The sequence below is a fragment of the Schistocerca americana genome, chromosome 2 (genome assembly GCF_021461395.2).
Source record: "Schistocerca americana isolate TAMUIC-IGC-003095 chromosome 2, iqSchAmer2.1, whole genome shotgun sequence".
In the NCBI taxonomy this organism is placed as follows: domain Eukaryota; kingdom Metazoa; phylum Arthropoda; class Insecta; order Orthoptera; family Acrididae; genus Schistocerca; species Schistocerca americana.
Window position 1 is genome coordinate 1036973318 of NC_060120.1, and position 25964 is coordinate 1036999281.

Below are 25964 nucleotides of genomic sequence, written 5' to 3' on the forward strand. Positions count from 1 at the left end.
ATTCACTAGAAAATCTGCACATGCTTGATACGTGGAATCTTCAGCCCAGTATAGTATCCAAGGACTTGCTCCTTGAGGAAGCGGAAAAAAACAAGATACGAAGCATTTCGCTATCATTGTGCAGCGCGTATTACAATGAGTAACGGAACCATCGAGGTTTTTTTGGGTCGTCAGTCTTCTGACTGGTTTGATGCGATCCACAACGAACTCATCTCCTGCTCCAACCTCTTCATTTCAGAGTACCACTTCCGCCTACCGTCCTCAATTGCTTCTTTGGATTTTTCCATTCTCTGTCGTCTTCAACAGTTTTTACCTTCTACAGATCACACCAGTGCCGTGGAAGTGATTCCATGATGTCTTAATACATGTCCTATCCTTCGGTCGCTTCATCAGGTCAATGTTTTCTGCATGCTCGTCTCCTCGTTGATTCTGTGGACAACCTCCTCATTCTTTATCACTCCCCCTAATATTCATCATCTTTCTATATCATCACATCTCAAGCACTTTCGCTGTTTTCATTTCCGGCTTCCCCACACTTCTATACAATCCTGCGCTCTAAATGTACTCTTTCATAAATTTCTTCTTCAAATTAAGGCCAATGTTTGATATTAGTAGACTTCCCTTGGAACCTCCTTTTTACCAGTGCCAGTCTGTTGCCAAAGCAACAGTATCCCTGCACTTCATCTACTCCATTGTCCCAAATTTTTATGCTAACTTTATAGCTGATCTCAGCTTTTCCAATCCTCATTATTTTCGTCTTTGTTCAGTTTCCGTATTCCGTACTCATTACACAGTTCATTCAATTCAACAGGTCCTGTAATTCTCCTTCAATTTCACTGAAAATAACAATGCCATCGGTGAAACTTATCATTGATATCCTTTCACCTCGAATTTTAATCCCACTCCTGAGCTTTTATTTTATTTCTGTCACTGCTTCTTCCTGCTATACATTTAACAGTAGGTGCGAAAGACTGCATTCATGTCTTCTACCCTTTCTAATTCGATCACTTCGTTATTGGTCTTCTTTTCTTTTTTACCTCTTGATTCTTCTAAATATTCTTTATTACTCGTGTTCATCTATAATGATCACCTATTTTCCTGACAATTCTGATCACATTGACCATTTTAGATTGTCAAATGCTTTTTCCAGGTCGACAAATGCTATGAAAATGTCTTGATTTTTCCTAAGTCTTGCTGTCACAATCAATCGAAACGTCAGAACTGTCTTTCTGGTGCCTTTACCTTTCTGAAAGCCAAACTAACCGTCATCTGACCAACCCTCAATTTTCTCCCTTTTTTCTATAAGCTATTTTTGTCAGCCAACTGTATACATGAGCTGTTAAGCAGCTAGACGCGTAACTGTCTAGTGCGAATATCGAGTGCGTGTTAGGGTAATATCGTGTTTGTGTCGTCGATTAGAACGCCAGAAATGAGAGGGGCTGCCGGCCGGTGTGGCCGAGCGGTTCTAGGCGCTTTAGCCCGGAACCGCGCTGCTGCTGCTGCGGTCGCAGGTTCGAACCCTGCCTCGGGCATGGATGTGTGTGATGTCCTTAGGTTAGTTAGGTTTAGATAGTTCTAAGTCTAGGGTACTGATGACCTCAGGTGTTAAGTCCTATAGTGCTCAGAGCCATTTGAACCATTTGAGAGAGGTTGAAAACCGGTGTCGGCACATAGCTTACACTTCTCGAATAGGAACAATGGGGCAGCCCATTCGAAGGACGTATCGCTTCCAACAGAGGCATACAGCCTGTCACGGTGACACACAGCGGAGAGGTTTATCTTTTTATTTTTCAATAAGCGACACGTATATCACAGAACTTGTTCTTTATAAGAAGACAGAGTTGCTGGGCACAGAAATCCGTCAACAAAACTATCGCAGATACGAGCGACAAGACGGATAAACAACTTACGGTCAATTGCGCCACTATTTCTTTCGTCTGGTTACACCAGACGCCACCGCAGAAGTGCCAGCCTCCGTACAAAGAGAACTATGATTAAAAACCTCGTAAAACCGTAGGCGCAGTGACGACAAGGCCGTACAGGCAACCACAACGCATTAAGTTGTGATTTGGTGTAACGTCGTTAAATGTCAGCCTATAGGAGCATCCACGAGCTACTCAGGCTTTAGGATGACGTACCCGTCTGAGACATTCACAATTTCCTGCCAAACCCCTGCTGCAAAACCTCCATGCGGGGTGTTCTAGCTGAGGCGTTTAACATAACGAGTCAGTTGTCGTAGTTAGTGCTAGAAGGGTTGCAGACGACAAACAATTTTCAGGTGGTTACGCTGTTTGGGAAATAGTAGAGCCAACGCGAAAACAGTAACTCAACTGTTCGTTCCGTGACCAATTGGGTTTCCAGGTGGCCTGCAAGGCGACTAAAGAAACGCTTTGTCGAAGAAGAACAAACAAAGCGAGTCGTGCCCACGTAACGTCATGCTTTGCTTGGCTTCGTTGGTGGCATCGACAGCGAGAAGAAAAGTCTTTTTTCTTGAGTCACTGGTAAAAAAATATTTGGTTAACTCACATCAAAGTACTCCCAGCTTCATACCCTTCTCGGTAACATCACGCGCAGTTCTACAGTTGATGAATACAGATGAAAAATCAAGGAGTAACAGGAGTGTAACATACTAGTTTATATATATATATATATATATATATATATATATATATATATATATATATATATATATATATAAATTAACTACCGGTACAGATCCACCAACAATGACGACGAATACGTGATAATAAAGGGTTTCAAAAGGCACGAATATTTTTTGGGAAATTCTTAATAGTCTCAATACATGGAGTCAAGGCCCATAAAAAAAAAAGGCAGCGTGAACGTCTCTTGTACGTAGCGACCGACACACTGCAGTCGGAGTAGAAAAGGTGATTGTGTATTAAGAGGCAGTCGACCTTGCACAAGAATTACACCGCTAGGAGTCTTGACAAATACGTTCACAGCAGAGAAGCTACGGATGCTAACCGCGAGGAGTTGCAGCATTGTCCATGACTCATCGAGACGCGTTGCAGTGGATCTTCTACATCAGCGTTCGATGTCTACATAGTTCCTAGAGAAAACCAACTCTAAATCAACAGTACATTTCTTTCATATTGGACGAAGGATATTTTAGGTTTGGCACAACAAGTGCACGTGCTAATACTACATAAAATACATGCTTTAAAATCACAGAGTAATTCGAAATATGTTGCATAATTTCAAGCTAATACTAGATTTCTTACGGTTTTACACCTGAAGTTTACCATTTTGCAAAAGTGAAGGGTTTCTAATCATAAATAATAAGTAGCGAAAAAACTCCTACTACACGAACTTTGCAGATTTTTTGAGTCTTATTGCCTTGTACCCAAGTACAATATACGTGTTTATTATTCGTCGTACTAAATAATTACATCAGCGATTAACGCAAAACCGATTACCCTAATGTAATAGTTCTGAACTTTGGAAGATACTTTCCAAGTCTTTAAGTGTTATCGCATAAAATTTTGTTTTTATAAATTGTAAAACCAACTCACGACAATTAAGATGCAAAACAATTCTGGGTTGGAATCATTTTGTTTTTTCATACATTAAAACACCATTCGCTGAATTAATTTTAGGTGACAGATTTAAACTGATTGTTGAACATAGCCTCGCAACTGGACCGTCGTCTTTCTCAGACAACACTTTGGTAATCGAGCTATCGAGTCCCACGCCCTGGTTTCCCTGACAACTTCATTCTGTTAGACCTCATCTCTTCCAGTCAGTTGCCAACTCCACACGACTTCTCCCAAGATGCAGCGTGGCCAGAGGAAAAAACACAGAGGAGGAAGATAGGTCTGGATTGTTTTCTGAATAGTAGCATGTGACTAGATCATTGCAAGAAAATTTGAAAGGGAGATTGAGGTTAGTGAAGTCCATTTAACATAAAGAACAGTTCCGCCTGGTATCGAAACGGAAAAATACCCCCCGTTTTAAGGCTCGTCATGACGCCTTTTCGATTCATCAGTTACTCGTACTCGATTCCACACGAATGGCAGACCAGCTGCAACCCTTTCGCCAGTTCTGCCCTTAAGCTGAATAACGGGCAAACCAACGAAGCATTGGAACGTAAGGTCGCCCGAGTAAATAGCCGCTGAAGCTTTCAAGTAGCCTTGACAAGGTCGCCGAGTGGGATACAAGGCGAGCGTTTTGTAGGCGCAGATTATAGGTGGGCAGAAAACGAAACCTCGTGCGAGCGTTCTAGCCTTGACCACCGACACTCGTAGAGTCCCTGAACGAGGTATGCTGGCAATTTAGTTGGTGGCATTGCTCGTTATTTTTCATGTATAGACGCAAGAATATTACGGCTACAAGCAGAGTCACAAATCAAATTCACGACGGATTTACTTTAATTTTAATAAACTCTTATTCGCTTCCACTACCTTCACGAAGATGTTCCTGTGAATCTTCAGAATATAAGTCTTTCAGTTATTCGAAAACAACCAGAAAGATATGTTTTACCATGTCATAATAACAGATTATAATAAGTAGGCCCTCTGCTATTCAGCAAAACGCTGCTATTGGACTCGAAAGCAGACGGAAGGTCTTTTACGCGCAGCAACGACTGTACATCGTCGGAAAAGTTTTCATTGGCATGACAGTGTCGGAAATGGACTACTACCGATTGACTATCGGTTGGATTCACATTTCCCCACTGTACCAAAGCCTGTGGAAAACCGAAAAACAAGAGAATCTAAGCTTTTGAGGTGCACTGTTACAAAATGATGTAGAAAATTAAGCGGAGTGATAAGAAATGAGTAATATGTCCGCAGGATCAGTGGGGAAAGAAATATCCGAAAACCACTGACCAGAAGCAGTGATTCATGGTAGGACATCAGGGAATAACTTGCATAGGACTGGAGTGAGCTGTAGAGGAGGAGATTAGTGTTTAACGTCCCATCGACAACGAGGTCATTAGAGACGGAGCACAAGCTCGGGTTAGGGAAGGATGGGGAAGGAAATCGGCCGTGCCCTTTCAAAGGAACCATCCCGGCATTTGCCTGAAGTGATATAGGGAAATCACGGAAAACCTAAATCAGGATGGCCGAACGCGAGATTGAACCGTCGTCCTTCCGAATGCGAGTCCAGTGTACTAACCACTGCGCCACCTCGCTCGGTGTGAGCTGTAGAGAACAAACCAACAATAATAGAATACGTTGGGTATAAGTGATACTCTGAGGTGAAGAGATAGACACAGAAGAGGAAGTCATGTGAAGGGCAGTTGACAAACCAGTCAGAAAACCGATGATGAAGGAATAAAAAATTGCTTTGTAACTACTGCTGATGTTGGTCATCTTTACGATCCAGAGAATCCATACAAATGGATTGTGTTCACGTACAGATGAAAGAATGTCTCAAAAACAAAATTCGCCCTGCAATCTGTACTCTATAGTTCCCGTAAGACATTCTTAGATATAGTACCAAAGAGCTGCTACAAAACTTTAGTTTGCTGCATCTGCTTTCAACTACTCCATCATCTGGTAGATTTTAAAGCTCAAAATGACACATACCTCGTGTCCACAATTTAAACTATACACAGAGTGTTCATGAGTTGCGTTACGAACTTCTAGGATTTGTAGAGGGGAGTGAGTACATAACACTTTGAACAGGAACCCATGTCCGGAAACGTACCGTTTCCGTACTACAGCCGACTGCAAATATGTTTGCTAGGTAGGTATGCAATTGGGTGGTCATGGTGGGGTGTGTTTACGTCGGATCGGCTGATGTCATTTGACGTCTGTCCTACCTCTCTGACCTGGTTCGAGCCTCATTCACATGCCTGTGAGTGGTAGAGCAACATGGTTGAGCTCACGTTTGCAGAATACACCGACATGATCCTTCCGACTGGCGAAGCTCGTAGTAACGGAAGAGCTGTCTTTATCAAGATCGTTCTCCACAACGTCCGGCTCCACCGCGTAACCTGTTCGCCACGGTTACGCAACGGCTTCGAGACTGGGTACCTTCACCGTCGGCAGGCATGACTGGTGCTCCAAGAAGACGCCGCACACTCGAATTGGAAGAGGCCGTACAGCATGGCGTTGAAGAGAACCCGCCAACGAGTACACGAGCAAATTTCTTTGGCTATTAACAAGTGTAGCTGTAAAACAAGTTCGCTTTACAACCCTGTTCTTAAACGATTGTAGCACGGGAAATGGCAAGGTTCCGGACATGAGTTCCAGTTCAAAATATTATCTATTCTTTCCCTCTACAAATCCAAAAAATTCGTAACGGGAATTTGCGAACGCCATGTATTTAACATACTTTGGAGTATAAAATGTTTTAGGCTCTGAGCACTATGGGACTTAACTTCTAAGGTCATCAGTCCCCTAGAACTTAGAACTACTTAAACCTAACTAACCTAAGGACATCACACACATCCATGCCCGAGGCAGGATTCGAACCTGCGACCGTAGCGGTCGCACGGTTCCAGACTGTAGCGCCTTTAACCGAATGTTTTAGAGTTTCGTGGTCATTTGTTGACATTTTGCCAGCTGGCTTTCGTTTGCTTATCTTCAGTCGGTACTTTTTGTGACGTTTCGTCAGCTAGAGCAGCTAGCATTGTCAAAAATACACCCCCCATTTCTAGTGGCGAAGCACTTATGGACACACAGTACGTAACATTTGGAGTTTTCTGGTCTGCTAGATGAGGACAAAATAGTCGAAGGCAGCAGCTCCAGGGTAAAGGTTTATAACAACTACTTGGAGGTTTATACGAGGGCTATCCACAAAGTACATTACGTTTTGGAATTAAAAATAAATAAAGTATTGGAAATTTTTTTTATTATATACAGTTGAAAGCCACACTTAAATAGTACTTTTCTACATAGTTGTCATTTAAATTAAGACACTTATCGTAGCGATGGACGAGCTTGGAAATACCTTCGTCGTAAAATTCGGCCGCCTGCGTCTTCAACCACGTGGTTACCTCTTTTGGGAGAGAAAAGGTGTGATTTTTGTGGATTTCCTGGAAAGGGGCACTACAATAAACTCTCAAAGGTATTGCCAAACTCTGCACAACCTCAGAAGAGCAATACAAAACAAGCGCAGGGGAAAGTTGGGCTCAAAGATCTTGCTGATTCACGACAACGCCCGGGCCCACACGGCAAATGCCTCTAGTGAAGTTCTCGAATCTTTTAAGTGGGAGTTGTTTCCTCATCCGCCGTACAGTCCCGACCTGGCACCGAGCGACTTCCACTTATTCCCAGCAATGAAGAAGTGGTTGGCTATGCAGCGTTTTGATAACGACGCACAGCTACAAGAAGAGGTGACCACGTGGTTGAAGGAGCAGGCGGCCGAATTTTACGACGAAGGAATTTCCAAGCTCGTCCATTGCTACGATAAGTGCCTTAATTTAAATGGCAACTATGTAGAAAAGTAGTATTTAAGTGTGGCTTTCATCTGTATATAATAAAAAAAAATTCCAATACTTTATTTATTTTTAATTCCAAAACGTAATGTACTTTGTGGATAGCACTCGTATAAACAGCCTTTTCTTCGCTTGGTATGGAGTCTTGTTCGACCTACATCTACATAAATACTTCACAAGCTGACGTACGGTACTTGGCGAAGGGTATCCTATACCACTAGCTGTCATTTCCTTTCCTGTTCCCCTAGCAAATAGAGCGAGGAAAAAACGACTGTCTTTTATGCCTCCTATTTATCTTCATCGTCCTTACGCGCAGTGTGTTTGCGGCAGTAGAATCGCTTGGCAGTCAGCTTCAAATTCTAGTTACCTAAAGTTTCTCAATAGTGTTTTTCTACAACAACGTCGCTTTCCTTCCAGAGATTGTCATTGGAGTTCGCGAAGCATCTCCGTAACACTTATATGTTGTTCGAACCTGTGGGTAACAAAGCTAGAAGTCCGGCTCCGAATTGCTTCGATAGCTTCCTTCAACCGGCTTGGTACGGGCCGCAGACACTCGAGCAGTACTTAAGAATAGGTCGCACCAGCGTCTATATGCAGTCTTGTTTACAGGCGAAGCACTCTTTCCTAAAATTCTCCCAACAAACCGAAGTAGACCATTCGCCTTCTCTTCCACAGTTCTTACATACTCGTTCCACCTCAGATCGCTTTGCAACTTCACGCGCAGATATTTAAACGACTTGACTGTGTCAAGCAGGGCGGTAGTAATATTGTATCCGAACATCAAAGATTTCGTCTTTCTACTCATCTGCATGAACTTACTTTTTTGCTCACTTAGGGCTAGTTGCAATTCATCACAGCAACCGGAAATTTTGCCGAAGTCGTCTTTTATTTTCCTACAGCCACTCAACTTCACACCTTACCGTACACCATGGCATCATCAGCAAACAACCGCCGATTCCTGCCCACACTGTCCGCAAAATCATATATGTATATGGAGAACACACACACTTCCCTGAGGCATGCCTGATGATACCCTTGTCTCTGATCAACAACCGTCGTCCAGGAGAACAAACTGTTTTTTTTTTTTTTTTTAATCTAAGACGTCTTCGAAACACTCACATATCTGTGAACTAATTCCTCCGTGAACAGCCCGCTACTTTATTCATTTCAATCTACAACATCGACTATCTCTGAGTGAGGCTATCTAAAATCGTCGTATTCGCCGCCACGCAGCGTTCGGAAGCCGTACGGAGCCTCCCAGACTACTGTAAGCAGCCATATACACGTGCAGGCCTTCGAGCACCGGGTTGAGTCACTGTCAGGTCATCTACCTGCTGTATGTGATACCTCGCTTTCCTGTAGGCGATCAGATTGAAGTCACTCGACATCATAGCCTTCGACGAAGCTGTAAGTGTACTTGCCTCGGAGTTTAGGTGCGCACAGACTTGCAGCAAGCGCCGCAGCCGGCAGTAGCCGACGCAGCGGTCAGCGAGCCCGCGTGGGCCGCAAGGACGGACGCTTCCCACGCGTCTGCGCGGCCACCGGCGCTCGTCTTTTGTTCCTCCGACGCCGCCAACGCGGCGGCGAGTCATCCGCAGCCAGCAACGCCTCTCCCTCTCCGTTCGGTGACGTCGGCCGCGAGTTATGGCTGAAGCGCGGCAGGCCGGGCGATAAAGCACGCGCCCCACCCGTCGCCGCAGGCGGTAACGTCACAAATTTATGGTGTGCCGTGCCAGGCAGATCTGCTTCATCGCTTTGTTCCGACCAGTATTGCGCAAACGCTTCCAAGTATAGGATTCTGTATGGTATCTGGCCACATGTCGGGAGCACGCCTTTCATAGATGCAGTCGACGGTAAATACCTACCAGGCATGTCGTAACTACTCATGCGTTGTTCGGAACGATGTGCGTCTGTGATGTACTGCCGTTTCTGTAGCCTACAGGAAAACTTTATTTATTCCTGTCTATAAATAGTTTGCAAATACTGAACCTACTGACACCACTCATGACGTCATCAAAATGATGTACACTCCTGGAAATTGAAATAAGAAGACCGTGAATTCATTGTCCCAGGAAGGGGAAACTTTATTGACACATTCCTGGGGTCAGATACATCACATGATCACACTGACAGAACCACAGGCACATAGACACAGGCAACAGAGCATGCACAATGTCGGCACTAGTACAGCGTATATCCACCTTTCGCAGCAATGCAGGCTGCTATTCTCCCATGGACACGATCGTAGAGATGCTGGATGTAGTCCTGTGGAACGGCTTGCCACGCCATTTCCACCTGGCGCCTCAGTTGGACCAGCGTTCGTGCTGGACGTGCAGACCGCGTGAGACGACGCTTCATCCAGTCCCAAACATGCTCAATGGGGGACAGATCCGGAGATCTTGCTGGCCAGGGTAGTTGACGTACACCTTCTAGAGCACGTTGGGTGGCACGGGATACATGCGGACGTGCATTGTCCTGTTGGAACAGCAAGTTCCCTTGCCGGTCTAGGAATGGTAGAACGATGGGTTCGATGACGGTTTGGATGTACCGTGCACTATTCAGTGTCCCCTCGACGATCACCAGTGGTGTACGGCCAGTGTAGGAGATCGCTCCCCACACCATGATGCCGGGTGTTGACCCTGTGTGCCTCGGTCGTATGCAGTCCTGATTGTGGCGCTCACCTGCACGGCGCCAAACGCGCATACGACCATCATTGGCACCAAGGCAGAAGCGACTCTCATCGCTGAAGACGACACGTCTCCATTCGTCCCTCCATTCACGCCTGTCGCGACACCACTGGAGGCGGGCTGCACGATGTTGGGGCGTGAGCGGAAGACGGCCTAACGGTGTGCGGGACCGTAGCCCAGCTTCATGGAGACGGTTGCGAATGGTCCTCGACGATACCCCAGGAGCAACAGTGTCCCTAATTTGCTGGGAAGTGGCGGTGCGGTCCCCTACGGCACTGCGTAGGATCCTACGGTCTTGGCGTGCATCCGTGCGTCGCTGCGGTCCGGTCCCAGGTCGACGGGCACGTGCACCTTCCGCCGACCACTGGCGACAACATCGATGTACTGTGGAGACCTCACGCCCCACGTGTTGAGCAATTCGGCGGTACGTCCACCCGGCCTCCCGCATGCCCACTATACGCCCTCGCTCAAAGTCCGTCACCTGCACATACGGTTCACGTCCACGCTGTCGCGGCATGCTACCAGTGTTAAAGACTGCGATGGAGCTCCGTATGCCACGGCAAACTGGCTGACACTGACGGCGGCGGTGCACAAATGCTGCGCAGCTAGCGCCATTCGACGGCCAACACCGCGGTTCCTGGTGTGTCCGCTGTGCCGTGCGTGTGATCATTGCTTGTACAGCCCTCTCGCAGTGTCCGGAGCAAGTATGGTGGGTCTGACACACCGGTGTCAATGTGTTCTTTTTTCCATCTCCAGGAGTGTATATCACTGATCAAAATGCAATATGTCTCAAGCACGCTCCATAAGAAAGAAATACGAGCAGCGCACGATAATTAACGCAACACATTTTTTCCTCAACCAGTGAAATATTCCCGCTTCAGCCCCTGTAGTTTCATGAAGTTCCGACAGGTGTCGGCGCTATACGTAGCCTTCAAAATAGGGTCTGTAACGGAGGAGTGTTCAAAGCAGAATGCTGTCATTGAGTTTCTTTTGGCAGAAAACCAGAGCATCGCAAATATTCATAGGCGCTTGCAGCATGTCTACGAAGACCTGGCAGTGAACAAAAGCACGGTGAGTCGTTGGGCGAGGTGTCTGTCATCATCGCAACAAGATCGCGCAAATATGTCCGATTTCCCGCGTGCCGACCGGCCACACACAGCTGTGACTCCTGCATTACTGGATCGCGCGGACACTCTCATTCGTGGCGATGGACGGATCAAAATCAAACACCTCGCTGGACAACTGGACGTCTCTGTTGGTAATACTGACAAAACTCGTCCACTGTTTGGGGTATTCAAAGATGCGTTGCCGCTGGGTTCCTCACCTCCTAGCATGAGACTGTTAACGAATTGTTTGAGCATGACGAGGCTGATCGTAACAATTTTTTGTTGAACGTTGGTACAGCTGATGAAACATGGGTTCATCTCTTCGAACCGGAAACAAAACGGCAGTCCATGAAGTAACACCACACCACCTCTCCTCCGAAGAGAAAGTTCAAAGCCGTACTCTCAGCCGATAAAGCCACGGCGACGTTCTTCTGGGACTCTGAATGGGTTACTCTCTTTGATGTCCTCTCTCGTGGTGCAGCCATCAGCTCTCTAGTGTATTGCGGTACCCTTAGAAAATTGGAAAAACAGTCTCAGCGTGTTCGTCGCTACAAAAAGGCAAGCGAACTTCTCCTTATGAATGAGAACACTAGACCTCACAAATCTGCACCCCCAGAGGAGCTCACAAAACTTCATTACATTACCAACCCTACAGCCCCGGTTTCGCACCTTCCGACCCCCATGTCTTTGGTCCAACGAAGGATGCGCTGCACGGGAAGCAGTACGTGGATGATGGGGACGTTGTTGATGCAGCAAGATGTTCTCTCCGACGTTGACCACTAGAGTGCTAACATTCGGGCAACAGGTCCTCACGGTAAGCTGGCGAAATGCCGTCGTATTCAACGTAGATTGTGTTGAATAATAAGGTTTTGTAGGGAAAAGAGTGGGGAATGTTATGGTGTACTTTATTCCTCAATAGAAGCAACGTACTTTCAGAAAAAAATGCGTTGCATTACATATTGAATGCCTCTCGTATGTCATTTATTACCGGCCTGATATCGTTCGCATTTACCCACTATCAGCTGCATCTTACATATTGGTTTCTAGCATATACCAAGATATCTTCCAATAACTGGATAATTATTAGCCCATTGTCGGCAAACTTCTTGTCAAGTGCTAAGAAAACATTATGTAAGACAATGCTGATGACGGGCATGTGCGCCCGATACGACTCCGGGAATAAACAAATAAAAGTAATCTCTATTGGAGAGCTCATTCGATGCCTGTCCACCAGTTCCATATCTTCATTCCGTGACAGTACTGTCTCGTGTGTCCAGGACACGTGGCCGTTTAGCGTTTGAGAATAAGAAATGTACGCACGACGGCTCGTGTACCGTGAGATCAACATTAACTTTGACATCTTAGACTTTTTTTTTAAATTTGACACACACGCCATTTGGTACGGACGTGCATTATATTGTGTATGCCACTGATGATGGGCTCTATGCCCAATATCAGCATATTTTATTTGAAACTCACGCTCTTTAACAGGAAATGAATTTCATGGCAGTCTCCAGTCAATGACATCTGTAGTTCACTTCCAGCTTCCACTTAAATGAACACTCGTCACTCATTAACAGTTAACACTGCGTCCTCAGCTAATACAGGAACGTATGTCTCTGTATTTTACTTCTCGATCTATTGCCGGAAACTTTCCGTAAACTAATAACCATTCCGAGGTATTGAAGTCTGACGTTTGTTATGCACGAAGTGCTATCGTTACTACCAATTTTCAGACTCGGAAACAGGAAATGGTGCTACCCACATACGGTAACATTTCACATTACTTATCTACGAATCGACCCACGTCAATGGATAAAGTTGCTGATGGATGACAGTATAATAGCGCCAGATCCTGAGGTAAACTGTTCGTGGTAGAGTTGTTTGGAAAGCGAGGGTTGGAGAGATGGTGGCGGACTGCTCACACTGAATGGCCTACGGCCTTGCCGCAGTGGTAACACCTGTTCCCGTCAGATCGCCGAAGTTAAGTGCTGTCGGGCTGGGCTAGCAGTTGGATGGGTGACCATCCGGTCCGCCGAGCACTGTTGGCAAGCGGGCTGCACTCAGCGCTTGTGAGGCAAACTGAGGAGCTACTTGATTGAGAGGTAGCGGCTCCGGTCTCGGAAACTGACACACGACAGGGAGAGCGGTGTGCTGACCACAAGCCCCTCCATATCTGCGTCCAGGGACGCCTATGGTTGAGGATGACACGGCGGCCGGTCGGTTCAATTGGGCCTTCATGGCCTGTTCGGGAGGAGTTTGGTTTAGTTTTTTGCTCACACTGAATGACCACGTTAAATATTAAACTCCTGCCGTATTACCTCGCGGAATGACGACACGATTGTGAACTTTCAGGTACAGATATGCAACTGGCACATTGCAATGTTGTCCGTTGCACTAATTTATACGTCCCAGTAGTAGTAACCATGAAACAGCTTACAGATTTCGGATAGAAACTCACGACTAGCTATGAGCTACGAAGAGAATATTGAACACTGCATCGAAGCGAATGATTCACTCGTACTTGTAAATATTTTTAACGCGGTACTATTCGACTGAATTAAGAAGGCAGTCCATCCACCCAAGTAGAAGTTGTACCACGGACAGGTTAGGATGTGTCTACAGGAACACTCATCGCTGAACCAGCTTGCGACCCCTGGCAATACCGCATCCTCTCTGTCCGTCGCTGTGCGTCATCGGCAAACCCGATCCTCCGAGACAATTGCCGGTTCTCTTGCTCCTCCCGGGCAGCAGCGGAAGAAGACGCCGGAGCCGCATTCCTTCGACTCCTCCCCTTAATTGGCTCTTCATGCACTCTGTCACGGTCGAAAATACCTTTTTCGCATCATTGCCCGTGGCTGCTTCGTCACTGGTGTGTGGAGTGACGAATGGGTATCCGAGCCGAGTCCACGAAAGGTCGTTAGGAAACACGGTTTGCAGATCTTGGGGTCTGGGTGACGGAGCCCAGTCAGCGGAAGTCGCAGGTAGCTGTAGCTGAAGTTGATGTTTGCGATTAGCGTGAAACAGTGGAGTGTACGACTTTGTAGAAAACCAGAAAGTGTGGAGCAACACTGAGGACATATTCCCAGTCTTGAGTGTATGCTCAAAGTGTCCTTAGCCATCTTGGTCACGATCTCCAGAACTGCATGCAGCGACATTCTATATGTGTATAGGTTAAGCGTTTTGTACACGGAGAAGGTTCCGTTAACGGATTCTGCCCGGAGAAGGTTTGTATTGAAAAAGTGATCGGCGATCATAGCTTTACGGGTGTGCTAATGAATCATGCTTTTTTGTTCGTGCGTTATAGATTCAGCAACGAGTACTAGCTGTTGCGATTGCCAGTGATCCATATTCCTCGCGTTACTTGCCTCTATATTGGAACGAATCGGCTAGAGACATGACACTGAACTTACCATTAAGAGCTGACGATGAACTATTTACCTTGAGCCGAGGAGAGTACTTGCGTATCGTCTGGAAGCGTTGTTCTTTCCTCTTGCATTCAGAGAATACTTGTCTCTTCCAGAGAATGTTGTTCTGGGACGTTTGAGAGCTTCCCCCAGTTCCTGGCTGGGTCATACACTACAATCACTCCACAGCTTAGAATCTACGAATGTCAACGATTCTTTCATTTGACATTTTTTACTTGATTTAAATTCAATTGCAGAAGACCGTAACTGTACAGCAGCTGTGTATTGTTGCTTTTATTCCTAATAATTCACATGGATTACTTGGTATGTTTCCAAGATGTAAGTTGTCGCTCTCTTTGCATGACAAGGCCATTTAGGACTGGTATCCTGCGTGTTACAGCTTGACGTCTCTGTTTTATCTTCTTTTTAATGAGATTTACACCAACATCAACATCATTAGACCCAATAACCTTGACTACACATTCCTAGTACTAGATGGGAATAATTAAAGAGCAGCTACCCACAGAGACCGAGTGTGGGCTGTGATTTTCGTGTGGCAGCAAAACTTTGTAGATATTCTACTGCGTCAATGAGGAACCAATTTACACTGGAAAAATATAATTCCATTTTTGGCCACCAGGTGCAAATCTGGTCCTGAAAAATTCAAGAAAGACGTATAAGTTGTTCCACGTATAATGGATTAGTAACGGGACATAGGGAGAAAAGGTGAAAGAAGTGAAAAAGCCATAATGTCGATTTTATTATTAACCGCCACTTACGCATTTTTTTTCGATATGAGCACGGGGATTGTCGACGAGATTCTGTACAGCGCCAGATTTGCACCTGGTAGCCAAAATCGGAACTAATGTTTTTTCTGCGTAAATCGTTTCCGCACTAACGTGTTAACATATCTACCAAGTTTCGCTGCCATATGATATGACAACCCACACTAGTGGCTGCACTTTAATTATAACTACCGAATATGAAGACGGGAATCGGCCTTGCATTCGTCTCAGAAACTCTCGAACACTGATACAAATGTTTATGCTTCTACAGCCAGTGGAATGAAATCTTTCTGGTCATTAGATCATACAATTTTGTATCAATAAACCATGAAGAGGACCGCTGCAAAGACGGTCAAGAAACGTCGGTTACTACAAAAAATCAATTTACCGTTAGTGTTATTACAAAACGACGCGTTTTAAAAACCAAAAGGATTTTATTCGTCTAGGCCGGTTTATGGCAACAGATACTTAGGAAAATCTTGTGCTCGCATTTATACGGTTCACTGTCCGTAGCATTTAGTGTGGTACGGCAGAGGAGGTGGTAGGGCTCCATCTAAGAGATTGGTCGTGGAAACGATTTGGAGCATTGGAGCTAAATGCTAGAAAGAGGAAGAGAAGGTAAAGAACGAGTGGCAAGGACAGTGTATTGCTCAGACAACTGATATGATTGGCAGTAAAAAGTTCTACATCTATTGAATTAAATTCACTGGAATGAATCAATAAATGCAATCAATAAAACGCAATGGTATGAAACGATAATAAAATCTGCTTTGAAATACTGGATCTGTAGTGTAATGAAAATGTGGGGATAAAAATTGGAGGAAAACGTAAGTAACATTATTTACGTCGTTCCTAGAAGCATTCTCGGGTATCCTAATGTCTAAGGTAACCGTTTGTGATTACTTGTATATCTACCTGTGTTCGCATTCTATCCAGCTACAATTTTTCATTCGTGAAAACACTTGTGCTCAGTGACCGCCGAAACTGTGCGACAGCTTCGTTACAGCAGAGTCACGGTGGACGCGGAAGTGTACGGCAGGTTTGCGTAACGCGCCGGCGTCTTCCTGCCCGATGTCAGACACCGTGGAGCAGACACGCCCTGTTCTGCCGTCAGAGGGGGCCTTGGCTATGAGTCGCACGGCTTCACGGTCGTCCGGAAGTCCCAGCTAACTAGAGTTCGCGACGCGGAACAGGTGTCAGCCTGTGTCGCTAATGGGCTGTCTGTCTCAAGAACACGAAGACGAGGCATGGCTTTGGCTTTGAGAACTATGCGACTTAACTTCTGAGGTCATCAGTCGCCTAGGACTTAGAACTAATTAAACCTAACTAACCTAAGGACAACACACACATCCATGCCCGAGGCAGGATTCGAACCTGCGACCGTAGCGGCCACGCGGTTCCAGACTGAAGCGCCTTTAACCGCACGGCCACACCGGCCGGCTGACGAGGCATCTGACATCTGTTGAGGGACCACGCTGTCAGTAATTCACTGTCCCCTCAGGAAGATACGGCACAGAAAAGGAACATGAAAAATGTAACAGTATTTCGTGGAGGAACTTTTCACCAAATTAGTAACGAATATTGGATACGTGACTGTGTTTAAGACTACAAAAGACGTCTGTTGCGGTGGTAACATCGTGAATGACCAACATCTGACGTTACCATATTCATTTTACTGTCCACCTACTGTTATTCTAAAACTCAGTTCAAAGACTGGTTTCATGCAAATCTCTACGTCATTGTATTCTGTGTAATCTCTGCATAACGACTGAAACCCATATTCATCCAAACCTACTTACTGTATTAATCCGTTGTACTCAGTCTACAATTTTACTCGCACTACCCTTCATTACCAAATCGCCTCCCGATGGGACCTATCACCTGATCCCATCTTTTAGTCGTTTTGCCGTAAATTTATTTTTCTCTGCAAATTCGAATTGGTACCTCTTCATTCGCTATTGGATCTACCCATTCAATCTTCAACATTCTTCAGTAATATCATATTTTTTAAAAGCTTCTGTTCTCTTCTTGCATTATCGTCCATGCTTCACTTCCATACAAGTCTACAATTCACTCACACACCTTCATCAAAGACTTCCTAACACTTAAGTTTTCATACCTCTTTTTCAGAAATGCTTTCCGTGCTGTTGCCAATCCGCATTTCATATCGTCTCAACTAAAGCCATTATAAGTTGTTTTACTGGCCAAATAGCTACACTGATCTACTACTTTTAGAGTCTCATTTTCTAATCTAATCTCTTCAGCATCACCTGATTTAACGCGACTACATTCCAATAATTTAGTTTTCTTCATGAACATTTTACAACATCTTTCAAAAACATTATCCATTGCGTTCAACTGCTCTCCCAATTCTTTCGTTGTCTCTGACAGAATTATAATGTTATCGTCAAAATTGAACTTTTTATTTTTTTCTCCATGAACTTAAATCCCCGTTCACAGTTTGTCCTAGTTTTCCCGTACTGCTTGGTCTGTATACAGATCGAATAACTTCGTAAATAGGCTACAACACTGTCACACTCTCTTCTCAACTACTACTACTTCCCTTTCTTGTCTTTCGAACCTGTAACTGCAGTTTTGTATCTGCACAAGTTGTAAATAACTTTTCGCTCCCTGTATTTGACTTCTGTTACCGTCAGAATTTCGAAGAATGCGGTCCAGTCAACGTTGTCAAAAGCTTTCTCGAAATCTGTAAATCGTGTGAACGTAAGTTTGCCTTTGTTTAATCCATCTTCTAAGAGAAGACATAGGGTTAGTCCTGCTTGATGTGTCCCTCAGTTCCTCCTAAACCCAAACTGGTCTTCGCCGAGGTCACCTTCAAACAGTTTTACCAATCCTCCGTAAATATCTGTTGTAAATATTTTGCAGTCATAACTTATTAAACTAATGATTCGTTATTATGGGCATTGGCCAGCACCTGCGTTCTTTGCGACCGGAACTACGCTGACGTGACAAAAGTCATGGGATAGCTATATGCACATATACAGACGGCGGTAGTATCGCGTATACAAGGTGTAAAATGGGAATGCATTAGTGGTACTTCCATTTGTTCTCATGTGATTCATGTGAAAAAGTTTCTGGCGTGATCATGGCCGTATGACGCGAATTAACGGACTTTGAAAGCGTAATGATGGTTAGGGCTATACGCATAGGACATCCCATTACGGAAATCCTTAAAGAATTCAATATCCACAGTGTCAAGAGTGTGCCGAGAATGCCAAATTTCAGGCCACATCACGGATAATGCAGCGGCCGATAGCCTTCACTTAACGATCGTGAGCAGCGGCGTTTGCTTAGAATTGTTAGTGCTGACAGACAAGCAACACTGCATGAAATAACCGCAGAAATCAATGTGGGACGTACGACAAGCATGTGCGTTAAGACAGTTAAGCGAAATTTGGCGTTAACGGGCTAAAGCCGTAGAGGACATACGCGAATGTCCTTGCTAACAGCTCGATATCGCCTTCGGGACTCGTGACTACATAGGTTGGACCCTAGACGGTTGGAAAATCGTGATCTGGTCAGATGAGTCCCAATTTCAGTTAGCACCGATTTCAGTTAGCGCAGACCCGACGAAGGCATGGACCCATGTTTTCAACAAGGCACTGATGGTGACTCCATAATAGTGTGGGCTGTGTTTAAGTGGAATGGACTGGGTCTTCGGTTATGTTTGGCTACTTCAAGACCATCTGCAACCATTCATGGACTTCACGTTCCCGAACAGCGATGGAAATTTTATGGATGACAATGTACCATGTCACTGAGCCACAGTTGTTTGCGATTGGTTTGAAGAACATTCTAGGCAGTTCTAGCGAATGATATGGCCACCCAATTCACCCGACATGAATCCAATGGAACATTTGTGAGGCTTAATCGAGAGGTCAGTTCGTGCACATAACCCTACACCGGCAAACTTTCCCAATACTGTAGAGGCAACTTGGCTGAATATCTCTGCAGGGGATCTCCGACGACTTATGGAGTCCATGTCACGTCGAGCTGCTGCACTATCTAGGGTAAAGGAGGTCCGACACGACTTTAGGATGTATTCCATGACTTTTGTCACGTCATTGTATTACATTCATCTTATAACGAACCATCCTCTGGTCAGCTGGAGTCAGGCTTTCCTTCACATAGACCATCCGCTGAAATTGTCCTCCGTCGATGAGGACGAAACGTTGAGTTTCTCAAATGAAATTCAATCGACCACGGCTTGGAATACTTTGGGGACAGTGATCAGGGATATAGCGCGGCAGCCTGAACAGGCAGGCAGTGGCGAGCGAGCGCTGGGACCCACCTGGCGGCAGCTTGCTCTTGAGCATGTCCATGGCGACGACGTTGACGACGAGCACCCAGATGGGGCAGTCGAGCAGCTCGGCCTCGTTCTTGACGAAGGCGACGGCGCTCAGGCACTGGCACTCCAGCCGGCGGCGGTCCGGGTAGGCGCGCCGCAGCTCGCGGCTCACGTTCTGCTGGAACTTCTTCATGTCGAACAGCTGCCAACACACCACGCAAAACCACGCCGTGTTACTACTGTGCGCGGGCGATAACAGGCGGCACACAGCTACCAAGCCTAACAAAACCTTCACTGTTGTTAATACTTGTAGCCAACTCTCCACAGTGTCCACTTATGCTTTATCATATAGGCAAGAAAAAATTCCGTCTCTTCCCTCTCACTGTTTGCGCCTACGAAACATGTTTCACCTTTCCATGCTAGGCATCATCAGTGCACTGTAATATAAAGGAAACTATTGATCTATCATATACCGGGCGATCAAAAAGTCAGTATAAATTTGAAAACTGGATAAATCACGGAATAATGTAGATAGAGAGGTACAAATTGACACACATGCTTGGAATGACATGGGGTTTTATTAGAACCAAAAAAATACAAACGTTCAAAAAATGTCCGACAGATGGCGCTTCATCTGTTCAGAATAGCAATAATTAGCATAACCAAGTAAGACAAAGAAAAGATGATGTTCTTTACAGGAAATGCTCAATATGTCCACCATCATTCCTCAAAAATAGCTGTAGTCGAGGAATAATGTTGTGAACAGCACTGTAAAGCATGTTCGGAGTTATGGTGAGGCACTGACGTCGGATGTTGTCTTTCAGCATCCCTAGAGATGTCGGTCGATCACGATACACTTGCGACTTCAGGTAACCCCAAAGCCAGTAATCGCACGGACTGAGGTCTGAGGACCTGGGAGGCCAAGCATGACGAAACTGGCGGCTGAGCACACGATTATCACCAAACGACGCGCGCAATAATGGGTGTTTTGTTTTTGGTTCTAATGAAACCCAATGTCATTCCAAGCATGTGTGTCAATTTTTACCTCTCTATCTACATTATTCCGTGGTTTATTAAGTTTTCAAATTTATACTGACTTTTTGATCACCCGGCATATTGTGATAAGAGATCTGTAGTGATTCTTGGTACCTCTATATTATTATGCATTTACAGATATATGGTTGCGCGCTTTCTTACATTTTATGTAAAAATTAATTTAAGTGGAGGAAATTCTGTTCAGGAGACATACTGTGCTGATTGTATACACATAAAAGAAGGATGAAATACAGCCAGTCTAAATTTACACAAGTTTTAAAAAACCACAAGAGAGAAAAGTCAGCTTTGATATCATAGAACTACTTTGGTAGTAGGGCCCTAACTCACGTTTACCCCTAGAATATTTCAAGCAAATACCCAAGACGAACATTAACTGATAATTCTCTCTCAAGAACCGATGAAAAATATACGTAATGAAATCCGTGGACGACCAACACCTTGACAGTGAGTATGCCTGCCCTGATGTTTCCATCCAGTGCAACATCGGGCCACCGTCATATACGACTGCAGCACAAACGTGGATATTCCACGATTCGACCAGCCGGCCAAATGGAGACCCACAATGAGGCCCCTTTTAAACTTTGTCAGGTGCTGATTACGCTGTCTCACACGAGTACGCCCCGTGTCCTCCATCATCTTTCATCCCTTATATACCCTACCAGGACTGTTAACAACACTACTGTTAGTCAAGAAAGTAACTCGATTTCGTTCTGTGCGTGCATTTGTTGTAGTGCGTTCTTTGAGGTTGGAGGTCGAAATGTTAAACAGTTACTTTGACCTTATGCTGTTGCTGTAAGGTACAAGTTGTTTCCATCAATAAAATGCAAATATTTCTGATTAAAAATGTACTCAGTTGAGACACTACGGCATAATTTTGACCCAAATGTTTGGGACACCCATCTTGTAAGGCTCATGTTACATATTTTACACCACCTGACAAAAAATGTGTAGCACCCAGAAAGGGATGAGGAAAGTAAATTAAACCTCACGGGTTGAGAAGGTAAGTGACATTATTTCAATGACAACAAAATCGAGTAATATTTACAATAAGCTTGACAGCATGAGCTTACTCATTAGCATGACGTTGCACCCCCTCTGTCCTGGATGCATAAGCCCGCCCACAGCTGTTGCAACTGGTACGTCGCATCCCTGATACAGGGACGGAATTTACGACCGTGCTGGTCCCAGACATATTCTATTGAGGAAAGCTTTGAGGATTTTGTTCGCCACGGCAGTATCTCAGGAACACGTAGATAGTTCATAGAGACGCGTCCCATGTGTCGACAAGCGATGCTCTGTCAAAAAATGGCACCACTGCACTGTCACATAAGAGGTAACACGTGACAAAGCGCTATGTGAGTGACATACTATTATGCCGCCAGAGTTCGCTAAAGTCATACATGATGGCTGCCAACACCACGACGTCAGAAGTAGCACCACTGCGCCTTTCGAAAACATTTCAAAATGGGACCTCTGCCTAGGTCGCCGCCGTACACACTGCCGATCGTCAACTGCGGTTAAGCAGAACCGCGATTCATCGCTGAACACAATGTGTTTAGTTCATCTGCAGCCCGTGCTTCCCGGTCTCATGAAAGACAGTCGTTGGTATTGTGGTGTTAACGAGCGCCTACGCATGAGACGGTAGTTCACAAGTCCGGCTGCTGCGACACTCCGATCAATGCTGCGGGATAACACAAGAGGTTTACAGGGAGACCGTCACTTGTAGGAGGACGGCAGGCGCAGATACGAAGGGACACAATAAGTTGATCCTCCCTTGCGATGATCTGGCGTGGACGACCAGCACCTTGACAGTGAGTATGCCTGCCTTGATGTTCCCATCCAGTCCGGCACTGGGCCACCGTCATATACGACTGCAGCACAAATCTGGACATAGCACGATTCGACCAGCCGGCCAAATGGAGACCCACAATGAGACCCTTTCAAACTCTGTCAGGTGCTGATAAAACTGTCTCACACGAGTACGCGCCGTATCCTCCATCATCTGTTATATCTTATATACCCTGGTAACAACACTAAACACGGACAACACTAACTGTATTCTTGGCCGTTCTACCTGTCACAAGGAATTGGAGCTTTAATCACTTACAGATCCACCTATAGTGTGTACCTGTACAAAGTTACATTGGCGCCCGACCCTGTCTTCTGGGCGCTTCACTTTATTTGTCTGGCCTTGTAGCTACTTACAACAACTGCTAGTGCGTACCTAGCGCGTGTTTTCCCCATCCCAGTGAGAGGCGCCTCGAAGTGTCTGCATGCTCACCTTGACTGGTTTCTCCATCTCGAGCGCGCAGCCCGGCAGCTTGAGCACGTCGTTTCCGATGCTGGTCTCTTCGTCCGGAGAGCCGGCCGTGCTCTTCACGTAGACGTTGCTCTTGGACACGCGCTTCACCAGGATGTTGCCCTGGTCGTCCATCTTGACTTTCACTCCCTGTGGATCCGAGGGTCGTATCAGATCACTGTACATGCTAGACACCCAGTATGACGCTGCACAAGATGAACAAGAACCTCAATCATACTTTAATTGAACTTGTAGTGCCTACCAAGCAAAGAGAAGCAATTCTATCACGTTATTTTATACAGTTCATAAGCAACAGAAATTTGTACTCTGAATTTTTTTCATCTAGACAGGAAAGGAAAATGCAGATGTGAGCAATTTAAATTTCCTTTCTAGTCTTTACAGTCATGTATAAACAAGTTAGGAAAGAATATGTAATAAAATCTAACAGCTGACATTATAACATACCTGTCCAATGTGTCTCTTGACTTCCTCTGTCTTGGCGTCCCGCATTGGGTTGTCAAATCCGCACAGCCCGATCCTGTAACACAGCAAAAACGAAACGTTGTTATATGCCTCTGCAGCACGACAGCAAGTAGGAAATACGGTAATGTTGGCTGTGGGGACTACATATCTACCGCTATTATGTCACATATTTTTCTCTCTCTTCCCAATTAGATGAGACCATTTTGAGACGAATCTACTCGTTCATGGTACGAATAAATGCTATTAAAAAATAAAGAGAAAACATAACAATAAGAGAATCTTCTTTTCACATTAGATTACTTAACTTGGTGGGCAAGATCAGCTAATCCCAACGAACAGAGACTGAGGCGGAACTTTTCCAATCGGACATATTTGGGAAGGTATTTCAGTTCCATCACTTGTCTTACAGCCAATTATTTGCTAGAAACCCCTGTACGTAACTTAAAGAAGTACGCCACAAGGAAGGCAATCAACTTAGATTTAAAAACGTGGAAGTTTACAGTCGTCGTGGAAGCCTGTAGGGTTTGGTCCTGCACAACCGTGCACGAATTTCTTTCAAATAGTTGAGGAAGCAATCCGTGTTTCTGTCAAATGTTCAATGACTGCACGCTACTTTTACTTTTGAATGAGTCCAAGTTACCAACCACAAATTCCCAAGAGAATGTATACGAAGGAATGACATTCTGAAAGCCCTTACAAATTATCACTGTGAAAGCACCAAAGTATAATACAGTAAGATATAACAGAGATAAAAGAGTAAACGAGCTCCTCGCACATCCTTCACCTACGCAATCATCTGCTGCGTTCGTAATGAAGTCGCTGTCGAAGGGCCTTTAAACCCTAATCTAAGATTTTCCCACAGATGCTTCGTGACCTAACCGAGCACAGATTAAGTCCCACGCGCGCTCAAAATGCAACAAGAGAGTTCACTTCGCCGTGGAACAAACATGCCTACGCCCAAGGACAGCGGATCAGGAAGACGAAAGCGCCAATTAGAGAGCCAGCCAACACGGCGTATTCAAATTAGCCCGGCATTACGTCCATTGTCGCTCGGCAGACAATGGCACGGCCCATCTGCAATGCCACCCTTCCGATCGGCAAGTAGTGTACGCCGGAGTCTGCGTTGGCGAGGCATTTTATTGTCTGCGTAGCAGAACACGCGACGGTTATCCAACAGCCCGCTGCCTCCCCACGCAGTACGCTAATGAACGGGCGGCATCGTGGTTCCGTCTCCCACCAATACGGCATCCTAACCCGCCTCATAAAGATCGGAAGGAAACAGAGCGGAAGGGAATACTGCCCATGAGATTCCAGCTGTTCTACAGCGATTTTCACCAAGTTTTGTGACAAATGAAATCTTGGTGCGCAATAACAGTTTACTGCAAAATTCTCTCTCTCTCTCTCTCTCCCGTCTGTCTGTCTGACTCTCTCTCTCTCTCTCTCTCTCTCTCTCTCTCTCATTCACTCGCTGTCTCTCTCTCTCTCTCTCTCTCTCTCTCTCCCGTCTGTCTGTCTGACTGTCTCTCTCTCTCTCACTCATTCACTCGCTGGCTCTCTCTCTCTCTCTCTCTCTCTCTCTCACACACACACACACACACACACACACACACACACACCATGCGCGCGATTGGCTATTCGTCAGTACCTCTGATATTTCAGAAAAAAGGCTACACAAAGATGACAGTCCATATAGAACAATGACAAGTATCAGTGGGTAGAGCGTCTCTGCGAGTTTCGTTTCTTAATACGCGACGCACCGTAGTTGTGCTATAGGGTAGGTGTGTCAGAACCTGTAGACAAAACATAATGTCGCACCGCATTATATCGCGCTTGCCGGCAGGCAAACCAATGAACAGATTTCCAAACCGGGCTTCTGTCGCGCTTTCCCGAGAATTACATGTCAGCGATTTCTATGAATTACGCGCACGTATTGACGTTCCCCGTAACGCAACGGTGTCCATACTGAGCGTGTGTAATGTGAATTAATAACTTGAAGAAGATGCTCTACTCACTGATGTGTGTATGTTTTCTGTATCTCTGGTAGTTCTCGCGCGAGCGTCTTCTGAAAACCCAGAGGTACTTACGAATAACGTTGTGCATCAGATGTCCCTTTTAAGTGCCGTCAGGTGCATTTTTTCTGATATTTCGGCAAATATTTGCAAATTGGTTTTTCCAGCGTGTAGCAGCAGTTATCCCAAACAAACACCGCTCATTCTGTTTATCATTCGAGGCCCAGCGTCGAAGGATACAAATAAAATTTTTTAAAGCTGAATTTTTCATGCCCATTCGACAGAGCGGTCTAAATTTGGTCTTTTGCCATATCTGTTTTGTTAACATGTGTTAAGAGAGTGAGTAAAGCGTAGAATAACCAGAATTCCAGCAGTGGCTGAGCTGCGCTGCTGCCCGGCGGTGTTGACGCTACTGGAG

At 45.3% G+C, this 25964-nt stretch overlaps 1 protein-coding gene across 3 annotated transcripts in view; it reads right to left on the minus strand.

Moving 5' to 3' along the window:
• Positions 1–25964, minus strand: part of LOC124596430 — a 608628-nt gene that overhangs the window by 42388 nt on the left and 540276 nt on the right. For all 3 annotated transcript variants that reach the window (XM_047135562.1, XM_047135561.1, XM_047135563.1), the window contains exons 4-6: positions 23520–23592; positions 23037–23204; positions 19703–19901 (exon numbers count right to left, since the gene is read on the minus strand). In XM_047135562.1, the coding sequence (XP_046991518.1) occupies positions 19703–19901; positions 23037–23204; positions 23520–23592 (440 nt within the window). The remainder of the gene's footprint in view (positions 1–19702; positions 19902–23036; positions 23205–23519; positions 23593–25964) is intronic.